Source organism: Myotis brandtii, unplaced genomic scaffold (assembly GCF_000412655.1).
Source record: "Myotis brandtii unplaced genomic scaffold, ASM41265v1 scaffold297, whole genome shotgun sequence".
Taxonomy (NCBI): domain Eukaryota; kingdom Metazoa; phylum Chordata; class Mammalia; order Chiroptera; family Vespertilionidae; genus Myotis; species Myotis brandtii.
This window is the reverse complement of record NW_005361351.1, coordinates 69,364-82,267: the sequence shown is the minus strand read 5'-3', so window position 1 is coordinate 82,267 and position 12,904 is coordinate 69,364. Positions and strand designations below refer to the sequence as shown.

Sequence of the window (12,904 nt, the reverse complement as noted above, 5' to 3'; positions counted from 1 at the left end):
CTGCATATCAGATATTTACATTACGATTCAGAACAGTAGCAAAATTACAATTATGAAGTAGCAACAAAAATAATTTTATGGTTGGGGGTCACCACAACATGAGGAATTGTATTAAAGGGTCGAGGCATTAGGAAGGTTGAGAACCACTGCTTTAAAGTAAGCTCTTGTGTCTTTTTTGTTCTGTTCCTTTTTTGTTGTTAATCCTTACCTGAGGATATTTTTCCATTTATTTTTAGAGAGAGAGGAAGGGAGGGGGAGAGACACACAGCGAGAAACATTGATGTGAGAGAAACACATTGATTGGTTGCCTCCTGCACATGCCCTGACTGGGTCCGGGAATTGAGCCTGCAAAAGGTTCATGCCCTTGACTGGAATTGAACCCAATACCCTTCAGTCCAAGAGCCGATGCTCCAACCACTGAGCCAAACTAGCTAGGGCTTTCTTTCTTTTTTTTTTCTTTTTCTTTTCTCTTGTGTCTTTTTTGACATATCCTTATATTTGCTCATGACTCATATTTCAACATCAGTGTTTCCTATGCTTCCCATCTTTAAACAGTGATCAATTACAGGTATAAATTAAATATCAAATGGATGATATTAAATCCATCTGAAGCTGTTTAATGCCCAAACCCATCACAGTGGCCTGTGATAACTTATCTGAGTGATGAGCTAGCCCAATATCAGGAGTACACTCCTCTTGCACCCTAACTTCTGTACACTTGATACTTTCAGATGTTTTCTAGCTATTTTATTTTAATGGAAAAATGTAGTGGTTGGGTCTTCTGGCAAGCAGACATTAAGATGGAATTGAAAGTGCAAAAGATTTATTGAAATAATGCTTGTGAAAAATGAAGGGAGAGGGTTGTAGGTCTGATACCTGTGGAAGGTGAGGGCCGGGGAAGGAAGTGGGAGTGGGGGGAGAGCCTCACATTTCAGCATGGCTCTGAGAAGTCACAGCTGGCCCTGTGGGAGCTCAGGGAAAAGCTGCCTGTAGAGGAGCCCCATTGTGGGCAGAAATGGCCAGGCCCTGGTGCACTGCTGTGCTAGTCATCACCTGGGAGTTGCCAGGAAGGTGTGGCCTCAGTTCAGATGCTGCCTCAGATCCCAAGGTGATGCAGCTGGAGACTCATTTAACTACCCTCCAGGCAGCTGATATGCAAGTTTTTCTTAAAGGGAGATCAGACTGGCATACCTCTAAGGCTGCCATAGGAGAAATATTTAAAGCAGGGGTCCTCAAACTACGGCCTGCGGGCCACATGCAAATACAAATATTGTATTTGTTCCCGTTTTGTTTTTTTACTTCAAAATAATATATGTGCCGTGTGCATAGGAATTTGTTCATAGTTTTTTTAAAAACTATAGTCCGGCCCTCCAACGGTCTGAGGGACAGTGAACTGGCCCCCTGTTTAAAAAGTTTGAGGACCTCTGATTTAAAGATTGTGTTTATTGATTTAAAAATTAAATATTGAAACAAAACTGTTTCTACTTGGAATGTGGACCGCCATATCACCCTGAGGTATCAATGAACACTAGATAGGGAATACTGAGGTAGATGTCAAACTTCGAATGTGGAGCTTTAAGCTAGCCTTTGATTTGCCTGTGAGGTGCCATAGTAATCTCCAGGTGCCCCAAGTGTGAATGGAAAGAAATTGTAGCACAGTTCTCATTGCGATGCCAGCAGGTTGATTCGAAGGAGGCTTGTCAAAGCTATGTCTCACCCAGTCCGTGGCCCCTGTACAACTAAATACTAGATCAGCAACTTTATACCCAGATTCACTTAATATTGCAGTTTGAGACTTTACAAAAGAGAAGGACCATTGAGATCATGCTATCATTTCAGACTTGATATGCAGAGAAGTATCCTGCTCGGTTATCAAGTTAGTGAGCTGGAACTGGAGCTTAAGCCCCCACAGAATCATAGGATCCCCCATCTGCAGGGCTCGCCAGAGGCCACTAGTTTGGTTGCCAGCTTTTGCGGGAACCCTCTGCAAAGCTTTTGACCACTGGACATGTAGCTAAGGCTGGGAATCCTAATAGGGCAGGTAGTTGCTACCTTCCTATCCCATTGTTGTTAGTTGTGGGACAGCTGAAGGTGCCTCCCTTGCATCTTCCAGCAAGCAATCTGGTTTCAGCTCACGTGAGCAACACAATGCAAGTCAGCTTCTCCTGTATTTGTAAGTGGTTATTATTTTATCTCATAACCTTTTTCTCTATCTAACATCTAGTTCTGTAGCTATTTCTCACAGAGCATGGCTCCCAGATGGCTTGAATATCCAGATTTTCTTTATATGGAGGAATATGAATTTGTTAATGTGCTCTTAAAAGGTGTCATCCAGAACTGAACACAGTGCTGAAGTGTGGTCCTAACACAGGCAGTTACAGACCACTCCACTATCTCATTTGAACACTACACATTAATACAGCCCAACTGTGGTAGGTTTTCCAACATCTAGTCAGCAATGTTTTCCAAAACCTGCATTAAAAGAAAATATTTTTCTCTATTTTTAGAATGTTTTCCACTGGGAGAAAGAAGTAGTGTGAGGGGAAACAGATAAGGGAAAGAATGCCAATTCTGATGTCTCAACCCTGGAGTTGCACCACTCCGCAGACTTATACGCACCACACTGCGTAAGCAGGCCTTGCAACACAGTCGTGCCCATTCCCCACTTTCTCAACCCTGCGCTCCCTCTGCTTCCCGTACTCAGCAGAAAGTGGTTTGGTTGTCAGTTTCTGTCCTCACCAAAGTCCTGGGGCAGGGACCTCAGTTGTTTTGCCTCAACTCTTCCCCTCACCTTTGTGTGTATATTGGGGGGCGGGGGGCGAGGAGGGAGGACATAGTCAACCTGTTGAAACCAAGGGATGAGACCGGATCACAGAGCAGTCAAGTTCAGAGAACGTCTGTTCAGACATCTCAATCACCCATCTCGGGCAGGGCCTGGATAATTTCAAAATGCTGGTCTTCATATATTTGTTGGGTACTTCACAGAGTTTCCAAGAGAGCTTGTATTCATATCTGATTTGTTCCTCATAACCACCTCATGAGGCAGGCAGGGCAGCTGTTACCCTCCTTTTACAGATGAACCAACTCCTCACAACAGTGAGTGACTATCTGTCCCCCTTTGAGCCCTGTGATTCCTGGGACAGATATGGGAGCACAGCCCACAGTGGGAGCCATACAAATGTGATCATTGCAAATATAATCATTCTTCATCAAAAAAGCATATACTGAACACTTCCTATGTGCCTGACACTATAGCAGGCTCTGGTGATACAAAGATGAACAGCTGTCCCTGTTTTAAGTTGCTTATAGTTTAGTAATTACTGTCAACTTTATACTGATATTTCATTGAGAACAGCCAGAATCATTGGAGAAGAGGAAGTGATGCTTAGAGAACATCTGGTTCATCAGCAGATGAGGGAACAGGGGTCCAGAGAGGGAAGTCCTTCCACCTGGTATAGATAGGGTCTGTTGTAGGGTCCAGGCTCCTGGCTCCCAGCCCATAGCCCCTTCCTTACACTGTACTGTGTCGCCCATACCCCCACCCCTACCTCCATGGGATAAGCTTTGGAGCTCAGACAAGCTTGTTCTGAGTAGTTGAGAATCTATACCTAGATTATCCACAGATTCATTAGAATTGATTTTTGTCGTAGTAATCTTGAGTACCTGGCTCATTTCGGTATTTGCCATTGGCCTAATGGTGTCACTCAACAGTCTTCTCCCTAGAACCTGATTCTAACATCATGAGGCAAATTCACTCTCGGTTGGCTCTGCTCTATGCCGGGTGAAAACTGTGTTCACACTGTTTTAAAGTCCAGGAGTGGGCTTCTTAGTCTGAAGTTTGCGTATTTTAATGGGAACATGCTAGCTGCTCACAATTGTTTGAGGGCTGGAAGAGGGCACAGGCTTACTGTGTACTTAGCAGCAGAATGAGAACTAGCAGGGAAATTACAGGAAGATATATTTGGCTGAGAGTAAGAATTATCTGTCTGGCTAGTAGCACTGCCTAGTAATAGAATGAACATTCTTTTCTAGCCCCACTTTTGCCACTCAGCCATGTCTAACCTGAAAGCCTGAAAAATATCATTTAGCTGGGCAGCTAAAAACTGAAGTCCTGCCCAAACCCGTTTGGCTCAGTGGATAGTGTGTTGGCCTGTGGACTGAAGAATCCCAAGCTTGATTTCGGTCAAGGGCACGTACCTTGGTTGCAGGTTCCCCGGCCCTGCTCGGGGTGTGTGCAGGAGGCAACCAATCCATGTGTCTCTCTCACATCGATGTTTCTCTGTCTCTCCCTCTCCCTTCCACTCTCTCTAAAAATCAATGGAAAAATATCCTTGGGTGAGGATTAACAAAAAAATAATAAAATAAAATAAAACCTGAAGTTCTGCTGTGAAGGAAGATGGGGAGAGTGGCTATTGGAAAATGTGATGGTTAATTTGTGTGTCAACCTGACTGGGCCAGGTGATGCCCAGATAGCTGGTAAAACATTTTTCTGGGTGTGTCTGTGAGGGTCTTTCTGGGAGAGGTTAGCGTTTGATTCGGTATCAAAAGACTAAGAAAAGCAGATGATCCTTCCCAAGGTGGCCTTAGGCTCAGACTGCACCACACCGCCAGCTCTCTTGAATCTCCAGCTGCGGACAGCAGATGTGGGACTTCTCGAATTCCATAACTGCTTGAGCCAATTCCTATAATCAGTCTCCTCATATACATACATGTATATACATATGTTTCTCTGGAGAACCCTGACTAATACAGGAAGGAATGGAACCTCCCAAATATATGATTGATTTCACAGAGTTTGGTAGAGTGGGAAAGCAGGAGGAATCAGGGAAACCAGGTCCTCTGCTATGTGCGTCACACAAGAAAACCCTACTTTATAGGTAGGTATGTCCCCGTTTTATAGTTGGGCAAACCCACTCTAGCATAGCTGGTCAAACCCGAACTCAGGATGGATACATCAGTGAAGATGAAGAAGGTCCCTCTCTGCCCTGGCAGGTCGTCCATTCTACTTGTCATTGATATTCCTTTCACCTGTGTCTTTTTACTACTAGAAAATCTATGGGGCTGCTCCGCCCCAGAGCTCATGGAGATGGCATGCTATTGAAAACCTGGGGAGGCCACCACTCTGTAACAATGTATTATAGCAATATAAATTTGAGATTGATCTAATAATTTGAATGATGTGGGAATATAGGAGTATTTCTTATTTTTCTTCTTTCCCTTTATTAATACATTAAGTCATCTTAAAACCGTTTAGAAGCACACAAAAAGCCCAAGACCTCCTCCACATTTTTTTATTTTCTTTTTAAAAAAATATATTTTTATTGATGAGAGAGAGAGAGAGAAAGAGAAAGAGAGAGGCTGCCTCCTGTACACCCTATACTGGGGATTGAGCCTGAAACCAGCATTGAACTGGTGACCTTTTGATGCATGGGATGATGCTCAACCAACTGTATCACACTGGCCAGGGCCGTTTTTCTTTTTTTTTAAGGCTGATTCAGTTTCATCTCATAAAACGGTTCGTTCTTTTTCAATTGGCTCTACTGTAGTAGTGACCATGTGCCTTTTCTGCATCAGAAGGCAGTATGACAGCTGAAACATAAAGGTCTGTGAACCTTTGAGAGGCTAGCTCTTTGTTTTTATATGTTAAGCAGAGCTTTACATTGTAGGGTCATTTGAAAGTTTTTAGTTGTTAATCTTCATAATAGTTTCTTAAGATTATTCTTATTCCTACATTATAAACAAATACTAAGTAATTTAGAGATTGTCAATGAAACCACTTGGATCCAAAATTTTGTTGTTGGCATTGCTGTTGGGAGGGGCACTGAGCATCCTAGTTGAAAAGTAGCTTGATTGGGAGAAACTCGAAGGAACATTAGGCCAGTTGAACGTTTTGTTTTTTATTCCTTGGCTTATTAGCTCTGTGATCACAGGTAAGTAAGCTAATATTTCTGCGTCTCAGCTTCATTAACTCTAAGGGGAAAAGGTAGGTGTATGTATGAGAGAGATGAGAGAGAGAGAGAGAGAGAGAGAGATCAAGGGACACTCTGAAATTCAAAAGTGAGTTAATTCTTACATGGGCCACATCTTACTTGACTTATAATGGCCCCTGGTACAGCCAGCTCTCAGTGAATACTTATTGATGTAGAAAGAAGTGAGAGACCTTGACCTTTTAGTTCCACGAGTTCTCTTGGATTCAGCAGAGATCAAATGAAGAACAATGTGATGGATATGAAATTCCCAGTTGATCTGCCCCCACTTACAGGCAGACTTTTCTTACTATCCCAATATGGATTTACCCTTAGCCTGCATTTGGCATATTCTTGACTTACCTAACACCTCTCTCTTAGTTCCTTACTTTTATTCTAATATTTTTATTTTATTCTAAATGTACATGTTTACATTTACCCATCTGGTCTTAAATGATAAGCTCTTGGGCCTGGAGGCTATTTCTTTGTAATGCCCAGCGTGAGGCTGAGCACAGCACACCATGATGACAGCTATTTGATCACCTACTTCTCCCTGGCTGGACCCAAGATAATTGAGATTCCAGTGTCGCTTGGAATGTCCAGTGTAGCGTGTCTGACACACAGCTGCTGCTTGTGAGCATCTAATGAATGCGAGGTACCAGAGGAAGATGGACAGAGAGCTTTTCAAGTAGTTATTCATCTTTGTGCCTCCTTTCCCATCAAAGAAAAGGCTCAGCCTTGACCTCTTGGAATCTTCAGTTGAACTTTGTATGAATTTCTCTTCCTCGTTTTGTTTTAAGCATGAAAATTGGTGACAAAGATTGCAAACTTATTGATATTCTCCCAAAGATCTATGCAAAGCCCAAAAATAGAACCTCCCCCGCCCCCCGCACCCAAGTTAAAACATAGCTTGAGCTTGATTCCAGGTGCAGGATTCATGCAAATTCTGTTTGTACATATCTGTCATTTGCAAGAAGCAAAGGTGTTAGAAACACATGCAAATCTTGACTACCTTCCTGCCAGTTCTCTTCTCCCTCAGTGCCTGAATCTACACAATCTATGCTTTTCTTTTTTTTTCTCTCCAGGATTTGAGCAAACTGAGCTATCACTGATTTAAAAATTTTTTTTAACTTCTTATTTTGGAATACAAGAAGTTACAAAAGAGAACATAGAGTCCCGTGAACCCATAACCTAGCTTTCTCTAAAGGTTGATGTCTTAAATGACTGGAGTAAAATATCAAAACAGGAAATTGACATTGGTACAATACTGTCAACTAGATTACAGAATATCTGTTTTTTTTAAAGCACAAATATTTTGAAGTCATAAAATAATACTTTTGAACACAAATATTATGTCTTGATATTGGATGAGGAGGTTGACAAGGAGTGTAAATACCCTGAAAGCAGTAGCCATGTGTGATGCTGGATATGAAACACCAACAGGCAGTTTTAAGAGCATGCTTCTAAGCTCAGGGTGTGCCCTAAGGAAAGGAAAGGCCCGCAGGAAGTGGAGCAGCATGGACTGGGCAGGGGGAAACGGAAACTTGTTGGAGGTTCAGTGGGACTTCAGTTGCACAGTTTGTGTCTATGCATCCAGAGCTAGGCTGTGGCCATAAAGAAACTGTCCTCACATTCCCTACAACATGTAAGTCTACTTGATTAGAGAAAAGTATATATGACATTTACAGAAAAATTAGCAATTTTTAAGAAATAGATTCTATTTTTTAGAGCAGTTTTAGGTTCACAGAAAAATTGAAATTATAGAGTTCTCATATACCACCTGCCTGCACACATGCATAGCCTCCTTACTATTAACATCATTTTTTTAAAGGATGCATTTTTTTTTAAAGGGTGAACCTATACTGACACATCATCATCACCCAAAGTCCATAGTTTTCATTAGCGTTACTCTTGTCATTGTACATTCTATGGGTTTGGACAAATGTATAATTAGTAGTTTCATTGCCCTAAAAATCCTCTGTGCTCCACTTATTCATCCCTCCTTCCTCCTTAATCCCTGGCATTCACTAATCTTTTTATTATCTCCATGGTTTCGCCTTTTGTAGAATGTCTTAGAGTTGGAATCATATAGAGTATGGAACCTTGTTTGTTTGTTTATTTTCTTAATCCTCACCAGAGGATATTTTTTCCACTAATTTTTAGAGAAAGTGGAGGGGAAGAAGGGGGGCGGGGAGAGAGAGAGGTTGATCAGTTGTCTTCTAGGGAGGAAGGGGGAGGAACCTGAAACCCAGGTATGTGTCCTGACCAAGAATCAAAATGGCAGCTTTTTGGTGCACAGGAGGACGCTCAACCAACTGAGCCACTAGCCGGTCTCATCGTGCAGGTTTTGAATTGGGTTTTCAATCTGCTGATGTGGCACTATATGGATGCCTGCGTCTGTTCCCATTCATGTATGAAGAACAAACATTTAAAAAAAGTTGCCCCTCTCCCCTGTCTTTGGATGGGTGGTGAGGTGAGGGTTTATTTTGGTCTTTTGTTTGGTGTCTCACTGCATTTTCTTAGACATAGGATGGTTCATGGGAGCAAACGGTTCCTGCCAAAGAGCTCAACTGTTCTGAGTGAGATGGGCTGGATCAGTGTGGTCTTCCCCTTCAGGACTCCACTCAGCACCCTGGAGTTAGGCGGTGTGCATCACGAGTCCTCTGGGGAAACTTGTCTGTGGCAAACTGGCTGCGTTTCTTGACCTTAGATCTAGTTCCTTAACCCCTCTAATCTCTAAACTTCCCTTTACTCTCTTTAAAACATTACTGGATTATCTAGCCTTAATAATCCTATGGATCATAGAATCTCCCCCCATACTTGGAGCTGTCCTGTCTTTAAAAAAGTTTGTTTCGGATTAAAGATATTTTTACACTGTCTGCAGGCTTTTTTGAAGGAATGAGTTTCCGCCCACCAGCTTGGGGACCAGAAACTTAATAAAAAGCCCTAGAAGATGGTGAAGATGGGGCCATCAGCAGAACTAGGGGAAGAGTCACATAGATGTCTAAACCATAAACTCTGAACCAGTACATTCAGTTGCACTTGGGTTGTTTATTTTTATTTATTTATTTAAATCCTCATCTGAGGATGTTTTACTGACTTTAGAGAGTGGGTAAGGGAGAGAGGGGTGGGGAGAGAGAGAACCATTGATGTATGAGAGAGGCAACCATTGGTTGCCTCCCATATGTGCCGTACCCTGCCCCTACTGGGTATCTGCCCATCACCTAGGTAAGTGCCCCAAGAGGGGAATGGAACCACGTACGTATGTACCCTGAGCGTGGAATGGAACCGGCAACCTTTTGCTGCACAGGACTATGCTCCTACCAACTGAGCTACCCCTGCCAGGGCTGGGTTGTTTATAAACGGTTTTGCAGTGAAGTAATTTTAGATCCCATAGGGTGCAACACTAATTTACTTGAGGGCTGCAAGGGTGGCACCAATTCAAGCTGCCCCCTTTAAAGTTTAATTCGGCCTTGCCTCCCACTCGTTCACACTTTGCACTTAGATGTCAGAAGTGGGAGGGGGATTAAGTGACCTTCCATTTGCCTGTTCTCCATCAGGTGCAGGAAGTGAAGAACTCAGTCTTTGCTGGGGCAGCAAGGGCCGCCTCTGTAGTTACTGATACACAGGCAGGAACAGTGCGAATGCTTAAGCTGGGATCTCCGAGTCATGTGTACTGTCTCGTGCCCTCAGAGCCCGACCCTGGACAAACACGTTATCAGGTCAGGTGATTAAAGACGCGCCTCCAAGTTTTGGACCTCTCACTTCCTAAGCGGAATCCCACCACAGTTTGCAAACTTAGAGGGTGGAAGAATGCCGCCTCGTTTCCTTGCCCTGTTTGTAAGTGTGTGTGAAAAATCCAGTGGGAAAATAGCAGGCATGCAGGTACACTGGTTCTTCCTGGGCAGGCATCCAGGGGTGCAGCCGCCATCACAGGCACAGCCGGCCCCCCTTCCTGATTCTATGAAACCCCGAGCAGCAACCCCCCCCCCCCGCCCCTCCCCTGCCGAGGAGCGGGCGCTTTGCTTGTGAATGCTTTTCTCTTTGATCAGCGCACTCCTATTTCAAGAGTGGAGTGGGACTCTCCCTGGGGCGTTATAGGGTGTCAAATATGGCATTTGCTCCTAGCCGAGCACCGAAACCGACAGTCAGCAGAGCTGTTGAAGGGAGAGCAGAGATTCCGGGGAGGGCTGGGCTCAAACGGGGCTTGAGGAGGGTGGTCGAGGGCCCCCGCCGGGTGGGCATCGCTCAGCGCTCCCGGCCTGTGGGCGGGCTGGAGTGCAGGGAAGATGAGAGGCCCGGGTGGGGCGGTGCGGGAACAGCTGTGCTGGCCGCCGCAGGAGAGCGGGCACCGTCCCAGCGGAGCCATGTGGGACGTGAGCGACGTGTGCCGGCAGCCTCAGCTCAGGCTATTCTGCTGCAGTGTGGGTTTCAGGGAGCGCCGCCTACTTCCTTGCAATCGCAGCCCAGCCTCAGCTTGAGGTACGCACCTATAGGCGAGGCAGGGCAGTGCTTCTGTGCTGATGCATCGCGCACATCCACGTAACGCCATTGTGCCGATGGCAGTCCCCGCGATACTTTTTTTTTTTTGTCTAAAGTTTATATATGTCTTCTGTTTTTCCAATTGACCCCCCCGCCCCCCAGCCATTCCCACCCTGGGCAAGCCCCCACCGCTCCAGTGCCTGTCCATTTGGATATGCTAATATGCATGCATACAAGTCCTTTGGTAGCTCTCTAACCCCCACTCCCCTACCATTTGTCTCTGGATCCCCCGCCCCAATACTTCTTATGGGGCTTATAGTCAGACTAGAAACTCAGCGCACAAAATTTGTGCACGGGTACAGTCCCTAGGCCTGGCCTGCAATCAGAGCCATCTTCCCCGGCTGCCCGCAGCTGGCCTTGCCCCCCATGGCCATCCACCCCCAGTTCCCTGTTCCCATCCGGTGATCGGAGCCTGCCAGCCGGGGAAAGGGACCAAGAGGTGGTCAGTGCACCTCATAGTGACTGGTTGAGCGGTCCTTCTGGTCGTTTTGCCATTAGGGCCAATTTGCCTATTACCCTGTTATTATATAAGATAATCAGCTGCCAGTTGCAGTAGGACCCGGTTTTATTTACTCTTCTACTACCAGTAGGAGAGATAAAGGCATGTTGAAAATATTGTAAATGGTGACTGAGCGAACCAAGATACTTGGGTCTATTTGGGTCCTCTCTCCGGGGCTTTCCCGCCCCCCTCCTCATGCGCTGCCTGGGTTCCAGATCTTGGGGATGATTGCTGGGAGAGCAATGTTCAGGACAAGTCAAGGTTTCTAAGGGATTTAGGAAAGTGGGCAGGGTGAGGACGAAGGACTGGGGTGGCAGGGATCGTGGTGAGACTCGTAAGTGTTATCAGGGAGCATCTCTGGCAAGGAGAGCTGTGCCCCATGGGCGCTCTCAACATCCTCCCTCAGGCTTCCCTCTCTCTAACCTTTAACAGTAAGTGGAGTCTTCAACTTGACTGTGCCTGACTAGGATTGTATGTTAAGAATGCAGAGTACTTACTGCCTGGCAGAGGTTGCTCAGTAGTTAGAGCATGGGCCAGCACACCAAAGGTCATGGGTTCGATTCCCGGTCAAGAGCAGGAACCCTGATTGCAGTTCCCCTCCCCCCCCTCGCCCTGGTTAGAGCGCATGGGTGGGAGGCCACCAATCCATGTGTTTCTCACATCAATGTTTCTCTCTCTCTCTCCCTCTTTCCCACTTTCTCTAAAACTCAATGGAAAAAAATATCCTCGGATGAGAATTACTAGTAACTAAAAACGTTTTTTTAAAGAATGCAGAGTATTGGGGTCCCACTCCCAGAGGCCATCAGGAGGATGCATTTAGAGATGCTGTCATTCTTGGAGATTCGGCTGCGCGGGTCCACGGACCAGTGGACGGTAGTGCTCCTTTCCTCCCAGCACAGTTGAGGTGATTATTCTGGGAAGCCATGCCCGTTGTTTTTAGGGGATGGTAGGAGGAAGCTCAAGGAGTCTAGGACCGTCAGCCAAAGCTGGGTTTAGGGCGTTCTCTGCAGCTGGTTATCGCACTACTGATGCTAGCCTGCAGGGGGCACCAGCAGGCTGCCTCCTGGCTTGCTCACAGCCCTTCCCCGCCCTTCCCCACCAGCTCCCCACGTGGAGGAGGGGCTGGAACCAGAAGAATGCGTTCCCGCCCCAAAGCTGACGTGTGCATCGCTGCCGGCAGGACTCTTAAAAGCCCACGCGGAGCGCGGGGCATCCTAGCAGAGCTGGAGGGGAGGCGAGCGGGAGGAAACCGCGGAGGGCTGGAGCTGGCTCACTGGGACTGCGGCTGTCACTGCTCTTCGAGCATCCCTGAGTGGGGGACTTCCTGAGTGGAGGGGCCAGGCCCTGCGGAAGTTGCGGGTGTATCCCCAGACCCACGCCCCTTTCGAAGCGCTCGCGGAACCTCTCGCCCCGTGCGAGGGTTCGTCATTTAGCGCAAAGCACGTTTCCAAAAAAGCAGCGCTAGGGAGAGCGCCCGGGCCGCGCTTCCGCGCACAAACTCCCTCTTTCCCTTTGTTTCTGGGAGTCGACAAGCCGATCTCTTCCCCAAGTCTGAATTATTCGCAAGAGGAGGGCCGCCGAGTCTAGGCTGTGAAGATGCCCCTGGAGCTGACTCAGAGCCGGGTGCAGAAGATCTGGATCCCGGTGGACCACCGTCCTTCGTTGCCCAGAAGTGAGTACAGATAGGTGTAGGGGCCGGGCTGCAGGGGAGAGGCGCGCCGCGTGGAGAGCAAAGCCATTGTGGGGCGGGAGCTGGCGCGGAGCTTTTGTACCGACTCCTCTCCTCCAGCGCGCTCCTCCGGGGCCGGGTACCTCCCTCCACCGCAGTCTCCGCTGGCTGGGGCAGGGCTCCTTCCACTCCTCCCCGGAGCGCGGGGAGGGGTTGGCGGGGGCGCGG

General features: G+C 46.7%; 1 protein-coding gene across 6 annotated transcripts in view; it reads left to right on the top strand.

Moving 5' to 3' along the window:
- Window positions 1-12,904, top strand: part of PFKFB3 (6-phosphofructo-2-kinase/fructose-2,6-biphosphatase 3) — an 84,293-nt gene that overhangs the window by 44,363 nt on the left and 27,026 nt on the right. For all 6 annotated transcript variants that reach the window (XM_014542288.1, XM_014542289.1, XM_014542287.1 and 3 more), the window contains exon 2: window positions 11,775-12,679. In XM_014542288.1, the coding sequence (XP_014397774.1) occupies window positions 12,604-12,679 (76 nt within the window). In that variant the 5' untranslated portion in view covers window positions 11,775-12,603. The remainder of the gene's footprint in view (window positions 1-11,774; window positions 12,680-12,904) is intronic.